Here is a 21,044-nt window from a genome sequence, read left to right as displayed (position 1 = left end):
TAACCCCTTTACTAGCTGTGTGACCCTGGGCAAGTCACTTAACCCCAACTACCTAAAAAAAGAAAAAAGAAAAATAACCCCTCTACAGCATACCTGACAAGTAAGACCTCAGGTGAGAGGGAACCCACTACCTCTCCTCAGTGGCCCATTTCAATTGGTTTAGCTTTAATAGTGAGGAGAGTTTTCATTAAATCAAGCCTTACATCAACTGTACTGGGCTTAAAAGGTATGATTTAGAAGTGGTGCACAAGCAAACATTGTACTAGAGATAAGGACCTGAGTCTAAATAAGTTAAGTCTGCAACTTACTATTTCTATGACTTTAGACAAGTCATTTGCCTCTATGGGCTTCAGTTTCTTCATGTATAAAATAAGGATTAGATGATCACTCTAATTCTTTGGTCCTGTGACTTAGTTTTGGGACTTTTATTCTACATTGCAACACTGCTCTCCAAAACAGCCAACCCAGCTTAGAGTCCTATTATAGTGTCCATTTACCCATAAACTCTGTACTAGATTTTACCATTCTAGTGGATGGAAGGGAATTATCTGAAGGTATCTTGATTTGCAGTTCTATAATTATTAAGAAGCTTGAACATCTTTTCATGGTTAACTATAAATCATGAGTTCATATACTTGTAGATCATTAGTCTCATAAAAATGTAGGAACGCCTCACAGATTCTGAATGTTAGAACCTCATTTGATATAGTTACTTCAAACATTTTCCCACAACTTTTCTTTTTAGAGACAATGCCTTTTATAAATTGTTTTACATAATTAAGATCAGCAATTTTGTCACCAATTTCTTCAAATAGTTTTTTGCTGACAAAAATATCCTTTTTCTCCTTAGCAGAGACAAAAATTTTTCCTTTTTCTTCTACTTTTTAATGATTTAAAAAAAAAACAGATTTCTGTTCCAGTCAGAACTTATTGTAGTCATGAAGATGGTGTGAAATGTGGAACTAAACCTATTTTTTGCCACACAGACATCAAGTTTTCCCAACAGTTTTTACTAAATAGTGATTCTACTTCCCACTGTTCTTTGAGTGTGGACTGATCAAACACTCATCTTCTGTATTTAATAGGATCTATTGCTGGATTCTCTATGCCATTCCATTATTATCTATCCTATAACAGTTGTTATTTTAAAATAATTATTGCTTTACATAACATTTTGGATGTGAGAGTGTGAGTTAATCCTTTTCTGCTCACATTCTTTTTCTTAACTCTTCATAATTTTATTTTTCCATATTAATTTTTTGTAATTTTATATTATTCTAAGAAATAACTTACTTATTAGTGGTTCTACATTAAATCTGCAAATCAAGTTGGCAAGTACTGCCATTTAAAATATTTGCTTGCTTTAACCACATACATTTCTTTAGTTCTTTGATTTCTCACAAAATAATTCTAAAATGTCTTTGTGTAAGTCTCTATTCAAAAATCTGATATATGTCACTGCTATTACAAAAGGTATGGGAAACATTTAACATAGCAAGTGTTTTCCTAATATTAAATCTCACTTATACCCAATTATAAACCCTGGTCAAAGCAATCAAACAGATTTTTTCTAACGTATATGAGCATTTTAGTTTAGTATTTTGGTATGAATGCTCATTGTCTCTAACTCCTTTTTCTGTTACAATGAATGCCTAGAAAGAGTTACTGAGCCTATGATCTTGCTTTATGCTTTGACACAGTTGGCATAATGCAGGAATTACTTTCCTTTTAAAATTTCACTGCTTTTATTCGCGGAATATTTCAGAGACTGGTATCTTTTTCATAGCCTTGTTTCTTCATCTGAGATTAATCTATGCAGGCTGTCCACTTTCAGGTACTATTTCTTATGCTTTAGATACTTCAAATTCTGATAATCATTCATTACCTTTAAATTATGACTATATCAGCACAAAGCCATGTACAATAAACAGATCTTTTTTTCTTTTGTCCTTATGATTTGCTTTCTCATTTCCAATTTTGATGATTTGGATTTACTCTTATAGATTTTCTAGCTTTATAAGGTAGCATCAATTTTGCTCTTACAAGGAGAACAGTTTTGGAAGTAACAACCTGAATTTATTATATTCTTAAAAGGAAAGGCAAGCAGTAGATAACAAAAATTCATGGTTTAGGTACAATCTTTTTTCTGTACCACTTTATATAAAAAAATGTTCATCTTTGTTTTTTTGTTAAGGTCAGAATAAAAAGTTAATTTTTTTAAATTAAGAACAGTTCTTAGATTTGTCATTTCAATTGTAATACAGAAATCTGATCTTAATTATTTCTCTTTTGTTTCTGTTGGTTTATGCCTGTATTTCTTTCTAAGGTTTTTAGATACAAGTTCTATTTGTGAAATTTATCTTTCTTATTGATACAGGCAATAGAGATATGCATTTGACCACAAGTACTGTTTTTTATGCATACCATAGAGTTTGATGAATATATTTTTTTCATTATCTTTAATGTGATGCTATTGTTTTTATAATTTCCATTTTCATTCAGTAAGTTTAAAATTTCTATGGGGAACTATGCCTTTTAGATATGGCATCACAATTTATTAGTAGTTTTAATGCATTATGGTCTGCAAATATAACCTGTAGAATCTCTAGTTTTATTTAGACACCTATATCTTTTTTGTGGCTTAGCACTTTTTCAGTTCGTGTATAAATTAAATTAAAGTTCTAGAGCAGGAAAAGATCTTGGAGGCCATCTACTCCAATTTCCTTATTTGTACAAATGACAGAAATTAGGCTCAACAGATTAAGTGACTTGCTTAAGTTCACATAACTTGTTTTCTGCAAACCTGTGGACTGATTATAGGGGGTTTGTTTCTTTTTTTCTTTTCCTACTGGGAAGAAATGAGAGAGGATAAAAACAAGTGTTTTATAATTATTTAAAATATATTTTTTAAAAAACTGATGCATGCTAAATTATACATTAGTTGGAAAGTTGCACCAAGCAACCTCATGATCAATCAGATTCTGCAACTTACTGTTCACTTATTTATTTGACATCAATGACAGTTTATGCAGAACTAATAACAAAAGGTTTATTACGCAGAAATTTAATAGTATTTCAGGGATTCTTTAGCATACAAAAGTAAATTATATTTCAATAATTGGCTTCTTCACCAAAGATCTCTGGCTAACATTAGCTTGATCACATATCTGGTTTCCAAAAATCAAAACCTTACTCGAAGAAAAGGCAATCTGGCATAATGGAACCAGTAATGGATTTAAAGAGTGAAGAAGGCTTGACTTGAGTCAGGGAATTCCACAGATAGAGTGCTGCTGACTTCAGCAAGGTATATAATAAAATCTCTCATTATATTCTCATGGAATTATATATTAGTTGGAAAGCTGCACCAAATAATCTCTAAGGCCTCCATCAACTCAGATTCTATAACGGAATGTTGGCTTATTTCTTTATCATCAACAGCACTGTTCATGTAGACTTAATACCAAAAGGTTTGTCATGTAGAAATTTAGTAGTTAGGGAGATTCAAAATTGGCTAAAGCACTAGACCAAAACTGATATGATTAATGAAATCACATCAACACCAAGAGAATACTCAAGAGGATTTTTCCTTGACCTTGTACTTTTTGAGATTTTTATCACAGATGGGATGCTTATCAAATTTGGAGATGACAAAAAGCTGAGAGGAATTAACAAGTTAGACTGTAGAGTCAAAGTCTAAAAACTGTAAAAATTCAAAACCATAAACAGAATATTTATTAACACAAAATAGGAAAAGGTATAACCATAAAGCAGTATTAAAGAAAATCAACTACACAAAGACAGGACGGCTGTTAACTAGCTAATCTGTATGAAAAATATTTTGGAGCTTCAGTGTACAGCAAATGCAATGTGAGTCAATAGCAGGCCAAAAAGTTCAACTCCAGATACCACATTTTGAGAAGGATACTGAAATTGAAACTTAACCATGACAGCAATCAGGATGCTGAAAGGGCTACAGTCCATGGGATATAACAAAGGGCTGAATTAACTAATGATATCTGAAGAAGAGACAGTCTAAGGGGACATGGTAGTTATCTTTAAATTAAGTGAAGGGCTGTTATGTGAAATAGGGATCAGATTTCTTCTGGGGCCCCACAAAATAAAACCAAGAAAAATGAATGGAAATGGCAAAGAGCAAATACAGGCTTGCAGTAAAGAAAATCTAAATACCAATTATGCCTGTCCAAAAGTAAAATAGGGTGCCATAAAAGAAGCAAATGTCCCATGAATATATTCTCAAGACTAGATGACTGCTTGTTAAATGTTTCAAAGGGTTGTTTTATTTTTTAATTCTGTTATAAAGGGCAAAACATTTGGAAGTATACTAGTGCCCGTATGTTTGTTTAAAAAAAATCAGCGGCATTACTGTCTTTTCATACCTATACTTTTATCTTCAAGATCAGGTACAGGTCAGATATAGCTTAGCCAAGAGAGCATATAATGACACTGAGGAAGAGCCCTGCAGTAAAGTTTCTTTATAGGCCAGGCTTCCTATCTGCAATCCATGTGACTATTTATGACAAAGGTGAAGATTAGAACTTATTTCACTCCTTCATCAAAATTCTGTAGCTGGCCGTAAAATACCAAATTAGAACATACTGCTCTTTCAGTCACTGAACTTTCTATTTATTTTTTGTATTCAAAGCATTTTATATTTCATGTAAAGTGTCTTTCGCAGCATTTACAAACAAATATAAATGATAACAATAAATAATCTTCCTAAATAGATTTACCACTGTAAGTCAATGTTCACACAGAGAAATATTTATGTGGAAATTACCATATATGACACATGTATGGATCAAATACTACAGTAACCAAAACAAAAAATGACATTCTTCTCAGAGAAAAGATGAGGAGAATAGATAGATCACTGTAGTGGGGAGCAAGGGCAATTAGTTAACTATAAATGCCTAAACTTGGACAGCAATGTTTGCTTTTTTCCTTTCTCGCCCAGCTCCCAACAACAGGTTATCAGCAGCCTAACCAGCTAGCAACAAATATTCATGGTAATGGTTCACATCAACAGTACAAACTGTTAAACTGCCCCATTATCTTGCATCAAATGCTGGGTAATATAAGATAAAGTATCTAGGTCAGTTAACATTTATTATGTTATACACCAGTCATTATATAAATCAATGGGGATAAAAATAAAGACAAAAGACAATCCCTGTTCTCAAGGGGCTCAGAGTCTAATGGGGAAATAACTTGCCAAAAACTATGCATAGACATGCTGTTTACACAGGATAAACCGGAAATAACAAACAGGGGCAAAACACTAGAATTAAAGGGCAATCAGGAAAAGCTTCATATTAAAGAAGAGATTTTATCTAGGACTTGAAGAAAGCCAAGGAAACCAGGAAGCACAGATGAAAACAGAAAGCATTCAAGGCATGGCATACAAAAAGTGAAAATGCCTGGAGTCAGGAGACGGAGTGTCTTGTCCAGGAAACAGCAAGAAGTCCACCGTCTTTGGATGTCAGAGCATATTGGCAGGGGGCAGGGGAGGGGGGTGAATTACACAGAGGATGTACACTTGATCCTGGAGTATGTGATAGTCACTGGAGTTTACTGCTATGGGTGTGACCTGGTTAGACCTGTACTTCAGGAAGATCATGTTGACAGCTGAGGATGGATTAGATGGGGAGAGACTAGAAGCAGACAGACCATCCAGCAGGCTATTGAAATAATCCAAGCATAAGGTGAGGACGGCCTGAACCAGGGTGGTGGACATCAGAGGAGAAACAGGGACGTTTTCCAAAGATGTCATGAAGGTAAAAATGACAAGTCTTGCCTGAACCTGTTCTTGTCAGTGAGATGGGGAGTATTAATCAAGGCTATAGAAGAGGTAAATTATGCACCTTAAATAAAATAATGAATGGGGGGGGGAGAGAGAGAGAGAGAGAGAGAGAGAGAGAGAGAGAGAGAGAGAGAGAGAGGTAGACTCTAAGAATAGAGAATCTGACAAGAACTAACAAAGTCCGGGTGAATATGAGCTTTAAAGGGTCTCAACCCAGGATCATCCCAAAATGTAGGTTAAGGAGGGCTCTGATCCTAGCATTAAGGATTACAAGATGTCAGGCCTATTGCAGGGAGCTCAGTTGGGTGCAATTAATGTGACTAAGACCACACATGGTCTGCAATAAAAATTCTAGAGCAAGAAAATAATAGCACCTTGGACTACTGCAGAATACGTCATGAGGACACTATGCTCTTAATTCAGTCACTCATTCATCAAACATGAGGATATCCATCAATTGTGGGAACACCATACTCTTAATTCAGTTACTCATTCACCAGACATTTATAAAGTATCTACTATGTGAAAGGCACAAAAGGAGATAGGAAGCTACAACAATCCCATTTTCAGGTAATTAACAATATGAAAGCAAGTGGCAAAATGCTGGACCTGGGGTCAGGAAGACAAGAGTTCCAACCTGGCTTTAGACACCTGATAGTTGTGTGAACCTGGGCAAGTCATTTAACCTAGATCTAATTCAGTTTCCTCATCTGTACAATGGGGATAATAACAACACCTACCTACCAGGATTGTTGTGAGGAACAAGGGACATAATATTTATAAAACATTTAGCCCAGGGCCTGGCACACAGCAGACACTATGAGAATGTTAGCTATTATTCATTTATATTGTAAAGAAAAGATACGTTTAAGCAAAGATGTATTTTACCATACCCTGTCCCAAAGATTCCCATTTAAAATGGAGAGGATCTTCTATACCAAAATCATACTTAAGTACAGAAATTCTGATGTTAAACAACAAGGAAACCAACATCAAAATTAAAATGACTGAATATTACTCAAATGAGTATAAATCAAAATGTTATCCAGTTTGGCTTCATAGAGAATTTCCTGCTCACAAAGATTACAAAGTCAGTATTAGAACATACTACCGATGGAAAGAAGGCAGATTCAGGAGTTTTAATATGAACACATACCTCCACTGTACACATTGCTGAGCTGCCCCACGGCCTTAGCACTCTGTGGCACTGAACTGAGAGAGCCTCTAGGTTGCATGTTATTTCCATAACCACCATTGTGTTCCAGAAGCTGTAAAGAGTCAATACTGTCATATTTATTATCATCACACACTTTTAATGGGGGGGGGGGGTTCATGAGTTTTGATGCATTAACAAAAATCTGCCAACATAAGTAGCTTATAATAATTTTTCTGTACCATAAAGTTGGTACCACCAAGATAGGAATAAATGCTTTTAGCAAAGTTGACTAAAAAAGTTAATCTCTATAAAGTGAATCCTATTTGTCCACTCATGTGCATTTTGTAATCAAAAATATAAATCCCATGGCAAATCAGGGTCCCCACAAGAATGGGCTAGTAGTTCTGGCCAGCACAGTCTCCAGCTCCTAGGAACTACCTGTGTGGCATTCCAACAGGGTGGTGCTAAGCCGACAGGGAGCTCAGGTTCAGTTTTCCTTTGGAGGTTGTTGCCTTCCATCGCTAGGGCCTAGCCATCACTGGCCACATACCTGCCCTGCCAGACTCATTAGAATTTTCCCCACTGTAGGACCCAACTACATAAAGCTCCCATAAAACATCATTTCCGAGCTGCTCTTCTGCTTGGTTTCAATACCACAATATCATGGCTCCCACAAGATAAGCTTATCACCTGAGATCTCATCATCTTGGAAACTGATTCAGCTGTGATCCTCAACGACCCTCAGCACCCTCAGCTGACTCTCCCCTCTGATTGGAGGACTAGAAGGTAAAGCAATAAACTCTTCCCAAGGCCCCCTTTTCACCTTCCCTTTGGGTTTGGTCTTTCCCATCAAGCTGTAAACTCCTTGGAGAGGAGGGGCTGTCTTTTTTTTTCTTAACTGTATCCCAGTGCAGTGCCTGGCCATAGTAGGCATTTAATAAATGTTTACTGACTACTGACTCCCAAATTAATGGGATATTAATCAATCAATAAATAATGGGATAATAATAATCAGTAATGATTATTTACAATAAAAAATATGGGTCAGATGCAGTACCACACTTTCTAGGTTTACTTCACAATCTAATACCTGCTATGTCCATTCCAGCCTTAACCTTAAGGTTTTAAGTTAGGTATAACAAATGAATTATCTGCCTATCAAGTCTGAAAAGCTGAAACTCTGCATACTTAATTCACCATAAAAGAAAACATATATATATATTGTGTTATCATATAAATGAAACCCTTATTTAACCTTAAAAGTGCTAAAATAATGGCAGTAACAAGAAATGATAATGCTGCTACCTTAAAAAAAAAGCCTTTCTTCAAGAAAAGCATGGTTTTCCCAAGTTTCCAAACCTGAAGAGTTTTTGTGGACTGAAATGATGAATAAGTAGTCCAAAATCATTTCCTTTATAATGAAAATTGTCACCATCAGTTTGTATCATTACCCAGCTTTCCAATTAGCTATAGTTTTTTCAAAGAACAGCAAGTTATATTCCCAAAAGATATTAACAGGCAGTTTGCAGAAGAAATCAAAGCTATCTATAGTTCTATGAAAAAATGCAATAAATCACTGTTGATTAGAGAAATGCAAAAGCTACTTCCTCACGTCTATCAGACTGACTAACACAGAAAAGGAAAATGACAAATGTTGGAGGGGATACAGGAAAATTGAGACACTAATGTACTGTTGTTGGTAGTTGTGAACTGATCCAACCATTCTGGAGAGTAAACTGTGCATAACGCTTTGACCCAGCAATACCACTACTAAGTCAGTATCCCAAAGAGATTTTTTTTAAAAAAGGGAAAAGACCTATATGTACAAAAATATTAATAGGAGCTCTTTTTGTGGTGGCAAAAACTGGAAATTGATAGGATGCCCATCAATTGGGGAATGGCTGAACAAAGTGTGGTATATGGTTACAATGAAATACTATATTGTGCTATAAAAAATGATGAACAGGATGCATTCAGAAAAATCTGGAAAGACTAATATGAACCGATACAAAGTGAAGTAAGCACACCCAGGAGAACATTGTACACAGTAACAGCAAAACTATACAATGATCAACTGTGAATGACTTAGCTATTCTCAGCAATACAATGATTCAAGACAATTCCCAAGACTTAGGATGAACCACCTCCAGAGAAAGAACTAATGGAGTATAGATGCAAATCAAAGCAACTTTTTTAAAACTTTCTTTATTTTTCTTAGGTTTTTTTTTGTCTCTGTTCTCTTTTACAATATGACTATACGGAAATATGTTTTACATGACTGCACATGTAAAACCTATATCAAACTACCTGCCTCCTCAGGAAAGGGGAAGAGGAAGGAGGAAAGAAGGAAATTAGGAACTAAAAATTTTTAAAAACCCTAATGCTAAAAAATTGTTTACGTGTAATGGAAAAAATATTTAAAGTCAAAGGACAAGTTGCAAGTAATTACTGCCATACTATCACTATAAACCTCACCCCATCCAGTTTATCACCACACAGATGGTACATTTTCCTGAAAACAAGAAAGAAAACAAGTCTTATAACATAGCACCCAAGCAAAGACATTTTGTTTCAGGATCTGTTTTTCTAATAATTCAGTGACCAAAAATTTGAAAGAAGCAAGAGTTCCACACCTCATCTGGATTCATATTTGGCTGAAGTTGTCCAAAAGTGAAATGGGCAACCTCATGAGGTAGTAAGTTCTCTATCAGTAGAGGTCTTCAGGTTAAATGACTACTTATCTAATATGCTGTTGTGAGTAGGTATCTTCTCAGACAGAGCAGACAGTCACTGATATTCTATGATTAGTTTACAATAAGTAGAGCAGGAACTTAGCAAGAATTCCAAACCAAAAAAAAAAAAGATGTGTTGGAACATAATGGATGCTTAGCTAGGGAATGAGAGCTGTAAATTTGCCAGAACCGGACTGTATAATCACCCCAAAAATGGAAGCTTTGGACATGAGTTGGATGATGCAAAATCAGAGATGAGATCAGACTGAGCTATCAATATGAGGAAAATTAGCATATTTATGCTAATATACTTAAGATGTCCAGGAGATAAGAGGTGAACTGGAATCCCCAGAAAAGGACGGTATTTGCATTAAGGAATATGATGCAAGCACACACACACATACACACATGCAATCAGAGATAAATACATAAGTACATGCCACTGCTAGGTGTTATCTAATCTTAAGCAGCACGTTCCAATCTATGATACGATAAACTATATTAGAGTCCAGTCCTATTTGAAGGCTCTATTCTTGTTTTCTGGAGACAAACTGTTAAGGAGCAATAACCACCATTAGCTGCAAAAGGTTCCCTAGAGGGCAGCTAGGTGGTGCAATGGATAGAGCACCAGCCCTGTAGTCAAGAGGACCCGAGTTCAAATTCAGTCTCAGACCAGACACCTGACACTTACTAGCTGTGTGACCTTGGACAGTCATTTAACTCCAAATGCCTTACAAACAAACAAAAAAAGGTTCCTTAGGTTAAAAAAAGGAGGGAATAAACAATGATGAGCATGACCGTGATGAATGAATTCAAAAAAGACATTCTGACCTCATTCGGTATGCCTGCATTTTGACCCTGACTCTTTTTTCATGTTAATCTTATTCCTAGGTAGATGTTGAAGGACTGTTTGTGGTATCTGCTCCCAGATAGAGCTGGCCACCCCTCCAGGAACCAGATATTCATAAACAGGAATACTCTCAGGCTTTTTGAGAGAGGTCCTTTCCCACAGATTATGTATTTTTTTGGCACATTGCCTTCTCTGTTAGAAGGAACTACTGAAAGCAGGTAGCCCTGACTTTATCTTTGGAGTCTCCCTCAAGGTGCAGACGTGTAACCTGGGATTTTCCCATTGGGAAGCTGAAAACTGGGACTCCTCAGCCCAAGTGATCTAGATGTCATGGTTCCCCTGATGGTGACGATTGATTGTGACAAGATTTGACACCAATTGAAACTTAAGTATATTTTTGTTACCTATTGGGATTTACTAACTCTAATTCTATCCTACTTCCTAATCCTAATCCTATTTCATTATTTTAATAATAAATACTTTTACTGTATACTTACATATAAATCAAACTTGAGACTGTGCCATTTCTAAACCAGTCCAAACTGAAACTAATTTAAGCTGCAGTAAATAAGGCTGCTTAGCAAAACAGTGAGCCAGACACTTGGGTCTGGAATGAACCAGGGAGAATAACTTGAGGCTCAGGTTAAACTGAACAAAGAACACATTTAAGATTTTGCAAAGGATTTGACAATGCCTCTCATCAAGAGCTGTAGACAAGACAATGTGACTGGACAATACTGCGACAACATCTAATGACTGGATCTAAAAAGGTGATATTAACGATTCAATGTCACCTTGAGAGGAGGTCTCCAGTGGAGCACCCTATATATACATATACATATATACATATATATTTATATATATATATATATATATATTTGGGGGGGGGTAAAATGATGTGGATAAAGCATAGATGGCAAGCATAGTAGTAAATGACCAGGTTAGGATCTAAAATGATCCAAATCCAATCAGATAGTAATAGCTAGCATTTATACAATACTTCAGAGACAGCTAGTGGTGCAGTGGCTACAGTACTGGGTCTACAGTCAGGAAGATCTGAATTTAAACAGCTGTGTGACCCTAGGTAAGTCACTTTTCCTCTGCTCAGTTTCTTCAACTGTAAAATGGGGATAATAATAGTACCCATTTCACAAGGTTGTCTGTGAAAACAAAATGAGATAATATTGGTAAAAGTGCTTACTACAAGTGGCTGGCACATAGAAAGTGCTATATGAATGCATGTTCCCCCCTCCTGCCCTTAAAGTTTGCAAAGCACTTTATAAATATCCTCATTTTATCTTCACAACAACCCTGGGAAGTAACTGCTATTACTATCTCCATTTTACAATGAAGAAACTGAAACAACAGAGGTTAAGTGACTTGCTCAGTCACACAGCTGCTAAGTGTCTGAGACCACATTTGAACTCAGGTCTTCCTAATTCCAGGTCCAACACTACTGGGACACCACTGATCTAGTTGCCAAATCAAATGAAAATTAATACGGATAAATGTAAAATCTTACATAAGGGTTCAAAAATAAACTTGACATAAAAACAGAAGTGATGTGGTGGGAGAGAAGTTTACTTAATAAAGAGCTGGGGATTCTGTTAGACAACAAGCTCAGTGTGAGTCAGCGGTACCAGGCGAGCTACAACAAGCTCATGTGATCTCAAGATAAATCAAGAGAAGCTTAGCATCCATTACCAGGGAAGTCAGTGCCACTGTCCTCACCCCCCTCGAACCACAGCTGTAGTACTGCATTCTGCTCTGGATTTTTGGAAGGGCACCGATAAGCTCAACAGCAACAAGAATGGCGAAGGGCATGAAGACCATGTGCGGCCATATGAGGATCATATGAAGGAACTTGGGGAGATCAAACCCAAATGAGAGAAGTCTTTAAGGGAATGTGTTAGCTTTGTTAAAGTGTCTGAAGGGTTGTCACATGGAAGACGGATTCCACTTGTTCTGCTTCACCCCAGAGGCCAGAACTAGAAACAATGGATAAAAATTGCAAAGAGGCAGAATTATACTGGTATTGACTTTGCAAGTTGCCTCCAATCTTCTTGAAAACAGGTAGAATATAATGAATACACAATAATAAATATACAAAAATAATATATTATAAATTCAGAGATTACAATTTTCAGGGGAAATAAGTTAAAGTGACAATCCAAGAACTTTATTTAAATCTTACCCCAATTTTTTTGGGGGGGGGGGGCCATCACCAAAACCTGTCAAACATTTCCTTCCACAAGTTCACTCTACCAAGTTTATATCAGAGGAATCACACAGATAAAAGTAGCATTTATTTTAGTGGGAGTACTATACTGTACTCTCCTCAAAACAAAGTAAGCTACTAATTTAAAGCAAACAAATATCATACCAAGATACAAAGACATTTGATTTTTGTCTTTGTAGTTATGGATATATAACTGTAAATGTCCCCATTTCCAATAACTCATGCCCAAAGCAAAGAACATTTATCACGTTCATAAATTATATTTCTAGCTACATTTCTTTATCAAATTTGTAAAAGATGACGCCTTGATGACTGCTCTTGTATTTCATGAAGTCTGAATTGCACAAGTCTTACCTTGCATCCCAAGAAACCAGACTTGGATGCCATAACATACCTCTGAATAATAAGACAGAAGATTTAAATAATTATCCTTGAGAAAAGAGGCAAGCAACTAACGAATCTGCTCATTGTTCTTACTCATGAAGTTTATCAGTTAATAAGAAATGCAAAAAGAACCTTTTAGTTCATCCCAAAACAAATCACAAAATGGTTTGTTAACGTTAAGCTTTCTTTCTGATAATTCTCCGGGTTTTTTTGAATCTGCATTTCTTTGGTTTTGTTTCTTAATGACTAAAAAATTACTTGAACAACAGTTCCTGAGATGTCTCGATACCATCAACCTTTCAGTGCTCTGGCGGCAAACACAAGGAGACTACAAACTATCCTGCGCGAGGCTTACAGCCAAAGCTTTTTAAAGTCAGAATCCAGACAGCCGAAACAACTACAATCCCGGGAAACCACACAATTCAAGATCTTCTTTAGGGAAAAGCCATGGCACCGACTGCCACCAATGATTAAAGAATCTCTATTTGATGCAGAGGCGGTAAAACCCTAGCCAAGGAGAGTCAGTGATGTTCGCAGCCCGCCTCAGCTCACCAAAACAAGGTTAAGGGTGGTCTGGAGTCCTGAACCTTCATGATGTCACACTCTGTGATGAACACTGCACAACAGAAACTTCAACAAAGCGGTCAGCATAGCCAGTGCATCAGACCACATAAAGACTAGATGTCAGGGCAGCGAAGTGGCATGGTGGATAGAGCCGCGGCCTCGGCATCAGGAGGGCCTGAGTTCAGATCCGGCCTCAGACATATGACACTTACTAGCTGTGTGACCCTGGGCAAGTCACTTAACACCAAATGCCTCACCAAAACAGAAAAAGAAAAAAAAGACAAGATGTCACAGTGGAAGGACTAGTGACCTGGGAGTCAGAACCTGGTTCCTACCAGGTCCCTCCTCTGTAAAACGGGTAGACTACATGGCAGCCCCTGTCTTGCTGGGCTATAGTAAAGAAAGGAGTCTGTCAACTCTAAAGCGGTACAGAAATGTCATGAGTCCTGTACAGAGACGTTCCAACACCGCCACTCACAAAGGTGACCCTACAGTAAGAGGAAAGTGCTGGGTTTGGAGACAGGGAACCAGACTCAAGAGTCTATGCTAGTCAGCAGCCATCTGGTCTTGTCACTTCCCCGTTAGGGGCTTGGTCTTCTCATTTGAAAAATGAGGGAATCCAACTATATCAGGGGATCTTAACCTGAAGCCTCTCCACTGTTTCAAATATTTCCATAACTTTTACTATAATTGGTATCTTATTTTATGCATTTAACAGCATTTGGAGTAGGAAATCAAAGCCTTCCTCTGCATGCCAGAGGGGGGCCACAGCGTGCCACAAAAAAGGTAAGAGGGGCAGCTAGGTGGAGCAGTGGATAGAGCACTGGCCCTGAATTCAGGAGGACCCGAGTTCAAATCTGGCCTCAGACCAAACACTTGACATTTAACTAGCTGTTGACCTTGGGCAAGTCACTTAACCCCAACTGCCTAACTACAAAAAAAAAAAAAGTAAGAACTCCTAGACTAAAGGATCTCTCTAGTCCCTTCCAAGTCCACATTTTAGGGGCTCATTAGTCAAAACTTATTTTATTAAATCTGGAATGCAGAGGTGGACAAGCAAGGAAAGGGGATGAATGAAAAATCACTAAAGACAATCTGAATCTCAAGGTTTAACACAATAAACTAAGACTTTCTGAAGAAAAGTGTGAGGTAATAATGCAGGCAGTTAGAGGGTGGGAACCAAGGGCAGAGACCAACTCATATGCCTCATTTTCAAACATCAGAGACCCTCTGAATTCAAATGCTTGGGCAGCATGAGGAGATGGAATGAGAATCAGAACCAACATGAAGACCTATAAACAACAGACACACCGAGGGGTGAGAACAGAGCCAAGCATCCTAGACTGAGAGTGAGAACACATGAGTTCTAAGACTGGATCTGGGTGATCTTGACAGTAAAGAACAACATTTCATGGCTCCAGTTTCTTTACCTACACACAAGAGAAAGAGCAGTGGCTTTGGAATCAGAAGCTGGGTGTTCAGACCTTGGCTCTGGCATTGCTATGTGACCATAGCTAAGCCTCTAAAGCCCTCTGTGTCTGTTTCCCTCCCTGTACAACAAGGAGGTTTAACTAAATGGCCTCTGCCATCCCTTTGAGCTGTAAGCCCGTGACTAATGAATCCTGAATTAAAGGGATGGTGTGCCGTGGAATTCTCATGAGAAGGGGCTCTGTAAAGTATGAAATACTATGAAAATTCAAGATGTTGTTAATCAGTATCTGCCTGATCAAATGTAGGTTCTCTACAACAGATGGACATGCTGTTGACACCAGGGTCCAGCAGACAGAGTACCTGAGGAATATATTCCACTCACAGGCTTGTTGCTTGTAATGTTTTCATAAAGGCAGTTCACATACTTCATCAGCAAACCTACCAATCACAGGAGCTCCAAGGGAAACTCTTCACAAAAAAGCAAAAACTCAGGAACAAAAGCATTAATTTCCATAAGCTGCCAAACCCACAGTCTGACAGGGGCCCAGCAACATCTGCTAGGATTATTCTTTCAGGGACTGGGGTTGTCACAGATCTTTCCTTCTGATAAACCGCAGTAATGACCTTTCCTAGAGATATCCAGAGCAGAAATATGTCTCCAATGTGTTAAAAAACAGAGACTGGTAGGAGGAATGGAGATAATGGACTAGAGAAGGAAATAGGGACTTACATAGTACTTACTATATGCTAGGGACATATAGTGCTTCTACAAATATTATCTCATTTGATTCTCACAATAACCCTGTGAGATAGATGCTATTATTACCCCCTTTTACAGTTGAGGAAACTGAGGCAGAAAGAGGTTAAATGACTTGCCTAGAGTTAAAAAGTTAATAAGTGTCTGAGACCAGATCTGAACTCAGGTCTTCCTATCTCTAGGCTGGCACTCTATCTACTGAAATAAGATTCATGTTTTATCCACACAGGAAGAACAAGTCTCTTTGGAGGGATAAGAGGGTGGTCAAATGGAACAGCCCCCAAGAGCCTAGGGAAGAACAAAAGAACAATCACAACATAGCCTACTCCCACTACTCCGAATGACACAAAAAAGTGAGGGAACTGGCAAACTGCCAATGGTTCAATCACTTTAGGCTTGGCTCTTCAAAGCTCAGCCTTAGAGGAATCCTAAAACCAGGGCAGCTCAAAGACTAACCCAATCTCCCTGAGGATCACTCCTTAGATTGGAGGACACCACAAAGGCTTGCCTCTACCGTCACTGACTACATCACCAAAGTTAGCAGGTGAAGAACTGGCTTGCCCTTAACCTCAGCACGACTAAACCAAACTCTTACAAAGGGACAAGGGCCAGGTTCACTTCTACAGTTCTATATGGAACTTTTTGTAAGTCACATGGGAAAAGAGGCAAAAGAGCAGGTAACATGCCTAACTCCATCACTAAAAGGCACCTCAGGTGATCAATAAGCTTGGGTTATAAGATGTTCTCCCCTCTACCCCAGCAGCCTCATCATTTCCCAAGCCATGAAACTGTCCTAACCCTGCATCACAGGGTGTTGCTTTTTTTTTTTTTTAACTATTTCTCCATTTCTACTCTACTAATTCTAGGGATAGAAGGCAACAGTCAAGAACATGGAAGGCTAACACTGCAGAAGTAGGACAGATGGGGTAGGTAAATTGATATGAAAGTAGTCTTCTCTTTCGGAAAGTTGCATATACAAGTTCAAGCACTACTTGGAATTTCCATTGCCAACCTAAGAAAGACCACTCAATAAAACAGTATAAAACCTCTTTCCCTTACCTCTGTGATAGGTGACTTTGGATTCACATTTCTAGCAGCTGCTATCTCCTGTAGCTGATTCACAAGTTCTGTGATCGACAACCTTTCTTCTGGGTTCACCTTCAACGTGGAGCCTTAAAATAGAAGTATGTTTTAGTTACATCAGTCCTGAAAATGTTATCAGAAAAGGCAGAATGAAGCTAGCAATTGTTATCAACCCAAAAAAAGCAAGAGAAAAAACCTGAACCTGAATGTGTAGTCAGAAGATGTTCCCATAAAGAACAGAATTTATGTTCATTTAAAAGCAATTTAGGTAACATAGACAGAGCAATGGCAAAGTAGAAGTTATCAAGACAACAAAATCTGTTAAAATTCAAAGCATTTCAGATAATAATAATAGTAGCATTTACATAAACCTTTATGGTTTACAAAGCCTTAGATATGTTATCTCATTTTACCCTCACAACAACCCTGGGAGACAGATGCTGCTATTGTCCCCATTTTGCAGATGAGGAAACTGACAGAGAGAAATTAAGTAAGAGTCACACCACTACAAAGTGGAGGAAGCCCAATTTGATCTCAGATTTTTCTTCCTGACTCCAAGTCTAGCTTACTATCCACCTAGCTGCCTCATTGAATTTTTTAAAAGGATTAAACACTGAATTAAAAACAATGCATGACCTTCAAAGTCAGATCCCCTAAATAAGGGTTCATATCAGAAAACATGCATGTGCATATACTTGTGGAGGACCAGTGGTGTGTGTCGTAGGTTTGGTTTGGTTTTGTCAGGGATGGAAGGGAGGAGAGAAGGTAATGAAGACAGACCAAGCAATCATGCTGTTCTCACTCCTACCCCTCCCTACAAATCTCCCCTAATACTTGTGTCCTCTCAATCTAATGTTTACAGAAAAGCTCTAAGAGAGACTGTGCTGCTACATGAAACTTAACATAATCCACAATAAAAAAATTCACACTAACAACTAGCAAGGGGTCCCATCAGACCCCTTTCACTAATTCAACAGTGAAAATAAATTCCAAACCAGCAAATTTCCTCAACCAGACCAGATAATCAGAGAGGTCCAAGTCCACCCTCTTGCCTTCAGACAAAAGCACCCCTAAACCATTCTAGAAGTAGGAATCTAAACAGTAAGTGACTGAAGATACCACAACCTTCCTAGGTAATAATGCCCCCAGCTAATCCTCTTCAACCATGTGGAGTCACAGAACAGAAAAAAAATAACTTTTAACCCTTCTTCTCCAGTTCTCTACAGGTTTTAAAAGGCAAAAAGTTGGCAGAAAGAGCAGGACCAGGTAACAGCAAGGCAGTGGCAAATAGTGCAAGTAGGAACTGCCATGCTTGCTCACCCCACTTCCCTTCTACCCTGTACATGACCACAGAAGCAGAAGCCAGGACACCTAGCAGTTCGGGGCAGCCCAAAAAATCCCTACTATTCTGATCCTTGAGGTCAAAAGTTCAGAGAATGATCCAGTTATAGGCTGGCGACTGAAGCTCCTTTGGATCAAAGTGCCAAGTGTTTCCAAAAAATCTATATGCAGATAAGTAAGTCAATTCTCCTCTCACCCATGAACCTTCAAGATAACTTTTGCTTGGTCATGATTGGGTTGATGAGCACAAATACAGGACAGAGGGGAGAAGAAACAAGTGCAGAGAAAGAAAGTGCTCCCTCAAATTTACAGGAAAAAAAAAAGAGTTCAACCTCTCACTCTCCACCATTACCACAAAGAAGAAAAAAGTTACCATCACGTTTCAAAGTAAACATGAAGACCTGGAGCATATGTGCACTGTAAAAATGACTCCTCACCTTGTTCTGCTCTAAGAAATTATAGTAACTCATTCAAGGTAGAATCATTACCAGGGTTATGATAATGACTTCAGACTATCAACAGAATATCATGTGATCTAAGAAATGCCTAGAATGACCAGCCTGGAAGCTTCAGATACAATGGAATCTGAACTAGCCTGATCAGTTGAATTGTTCCTTAAGGCTAAGTTAACTCCTTAATGGAATTCCAGCTCGTTTTTTTATGGATGATACCCCTCTAACTTTCTGATATCTGTGGATGGCTCTACCATTCTCCCAAGGAACCTTGGAGTTATTCATGACTCTACTCACTTCCTAATACCCTTCCCCTCCCACCACACCCAATCAATGAACAACAGCTTTTCCCAAACACCTCAAACTAGTTCTCTAGTCTACCAATCCACCAATTATTAAATACCTAATAAGTGTTAAGTACTGGGGTAACAAAGAAAAATGACCACATGATCAAGGCCTACAACTAATTAATCCTCTGAGGAGATAAGAAATGTAGTGAATAAGTATGATAAAAAACAGATTGTGATAAGAAGTTCGGACAAAGCATCTTAAGAAATCTTAAGAAAGAGGAGGGGCAGCTAGGTGGCCTAGTGGATAGAGCACCGGCCCTGAAGTCAGGAGGACCTGAGTTCAAATCCGGCCTCAGACCAAACACTTACACACTTAACTAGCTGTGTCACTCTGGGCAAGTTACTTAACCCCACTGCCTTAAAAAAAATCTAAAGAGGAAAGGGTCATTGAGTTGAGAGAAAAGGAAAGACTTCATGAAAATGTCTGCCATCTTGAAGGGGAAAATTAAAATTCCAGTGAGGGGAAGATGTGGCATGAGTATTTTTCAGATATGGCAGATGATCTGCATAAGTGAATGGACCTTCCCTTGCCCTCACAAAGCTAATTCAGAGCTTCTTTGCTTCTTGACTAGGCTATTGTACTAACTCGCCTCTAGTCTCTTCTCCCCTTTCTAACCCATTCCCTCATACCAACGCTAACTAAACTTCATTGTGCACAGGTCCAAATAAGTAACTTCCCTAACTGAAAAGCCTTCACTGACTTCCTCTTGCCTCCCAAATAAAATAAAGCACACTCCCTGGCCCAGCATTCAAATTCATCCACAACTTGGCCCCATCCTACCTTTCCAAGTTTATTTAACTCTATTCCCTTTTACTGACTCTTATGCTCTCAAGTGTTTTTTTCCAATCTCATAGAATTATATGATTTAGAAGGTTGTGATTGTAGGTAAACATACTTTAGGAAAACTATTTCAAATGTTCAATGCTAAATATCCACAAAACTAAATGGGAATTAAATATAGCACTGGTGGCATTTTGCATGAATTTTAACTATACAATTAAAAGAAGCCTTCCCCTTCAAATGTGAAATAAATATGCATATGCATTTCAATTTTGACATTTCTCTGTCTTTCAGTATTTTAAAGGCCCCACATAGTATGGAAATGGAATTCTTCAACTAGATGTTAAAGTACTGCACACTTTTAATGAGTTTTGGTTTAAACTCCATCTCATCAGTTCTGGATGTCTCTATTTAGAAAGAGTATTGACAAAAAGAAAGTAGGTGAGAATGGGAAAGGGAATCCAGGAAATGGAAATGTTTATCCTGGAAAAGAGAAAACTTTAGGAGGAAGAGTATCTTCGTCCTTAAGTACTTAAAGTACTATCATAGGGAACACAAATAAGACTTGTTCTGCTTGGTCCCACAGGGTTATCAAGACCCAGTAAGTGAAAGAGAAAAAGGGCTGGAAAATGGGAAAAGGACCCACATGTTCAAAAATATTTATAGCAGCTCTTTTTGTGGTGGCAAACAACTGGAAATTGAGGGGATGCCCATCAATTGGGGAATACCAATTACAGTATATGAATGTAATGGAATACTACAGACTTGTATGGTCTGACGCTAAGTGAAATGAGCAGAACCAAGAGAACACTGTATGCAATAACAGCCATGTTGTACGATGATTAATATTGATAAACTTAACCCTTCCCAGCAATACAGGGATCTAAGACTTCTCCAAAGACCTCGTGATGGAAAATGCTATCCACATCCAAAGAAAGAACTATGGAGTTTAAATGCAGATCGAAGCATACTATTTGCTATTTTCTTTTATTCTGATGAGTTTTGTTTCCTCTTTCTGGTGGTTCCTCCTATTGGTTCTAATTCTTACTTACAACATCACTAATGTGAAAGTATGTTTAACAGAAATGTATATGTATAGCCTA

At 37.9% G+C, this 21,044-nt stretch overlaps 1 protein-coding gene across 1 annotated transcript in view; it reads right to left on the bottom strand.

Moving 5' to 3' along the window:
* Positions 1 to 21,044, bottom strand: part of GAK (cyclin G associated kinase) — a 125,955-nt gene that overhangs the window by 66,372 nt on the left and 38,539 nt on the right. Inside the window, 2 exon segments of the mRNA XM_021005273.2 lie at positions 6,978 to 7,089; positions 16,994 to 17,106. Of these exon segments, the coding sequence (XP_020860932.1) occupies positions 6,978 to 7,089; positions 16,994 to 17,106 (225 nt within the window).

This window comes from Phascolarctos cinereus, unplaced genomic scaffold (genome assembly GCF_003287225.1).
Source record: "Phascolarctos cinereus isolate Bilbo 61053 unplaced genomic scaffold, phaCin_HiC Scaffold_9;HRSCAF=440, whole genome shotgun sequence".
NCBI lineage: Eukaryota > Metazoa > Chordata > Mammalia > Diprotodontia > Phascolarctidae > Phascolarctos > Phascolarctos cinereus.
This window is presented reverse-complemented; position numbering and strand designations above follow the sequence as displayed.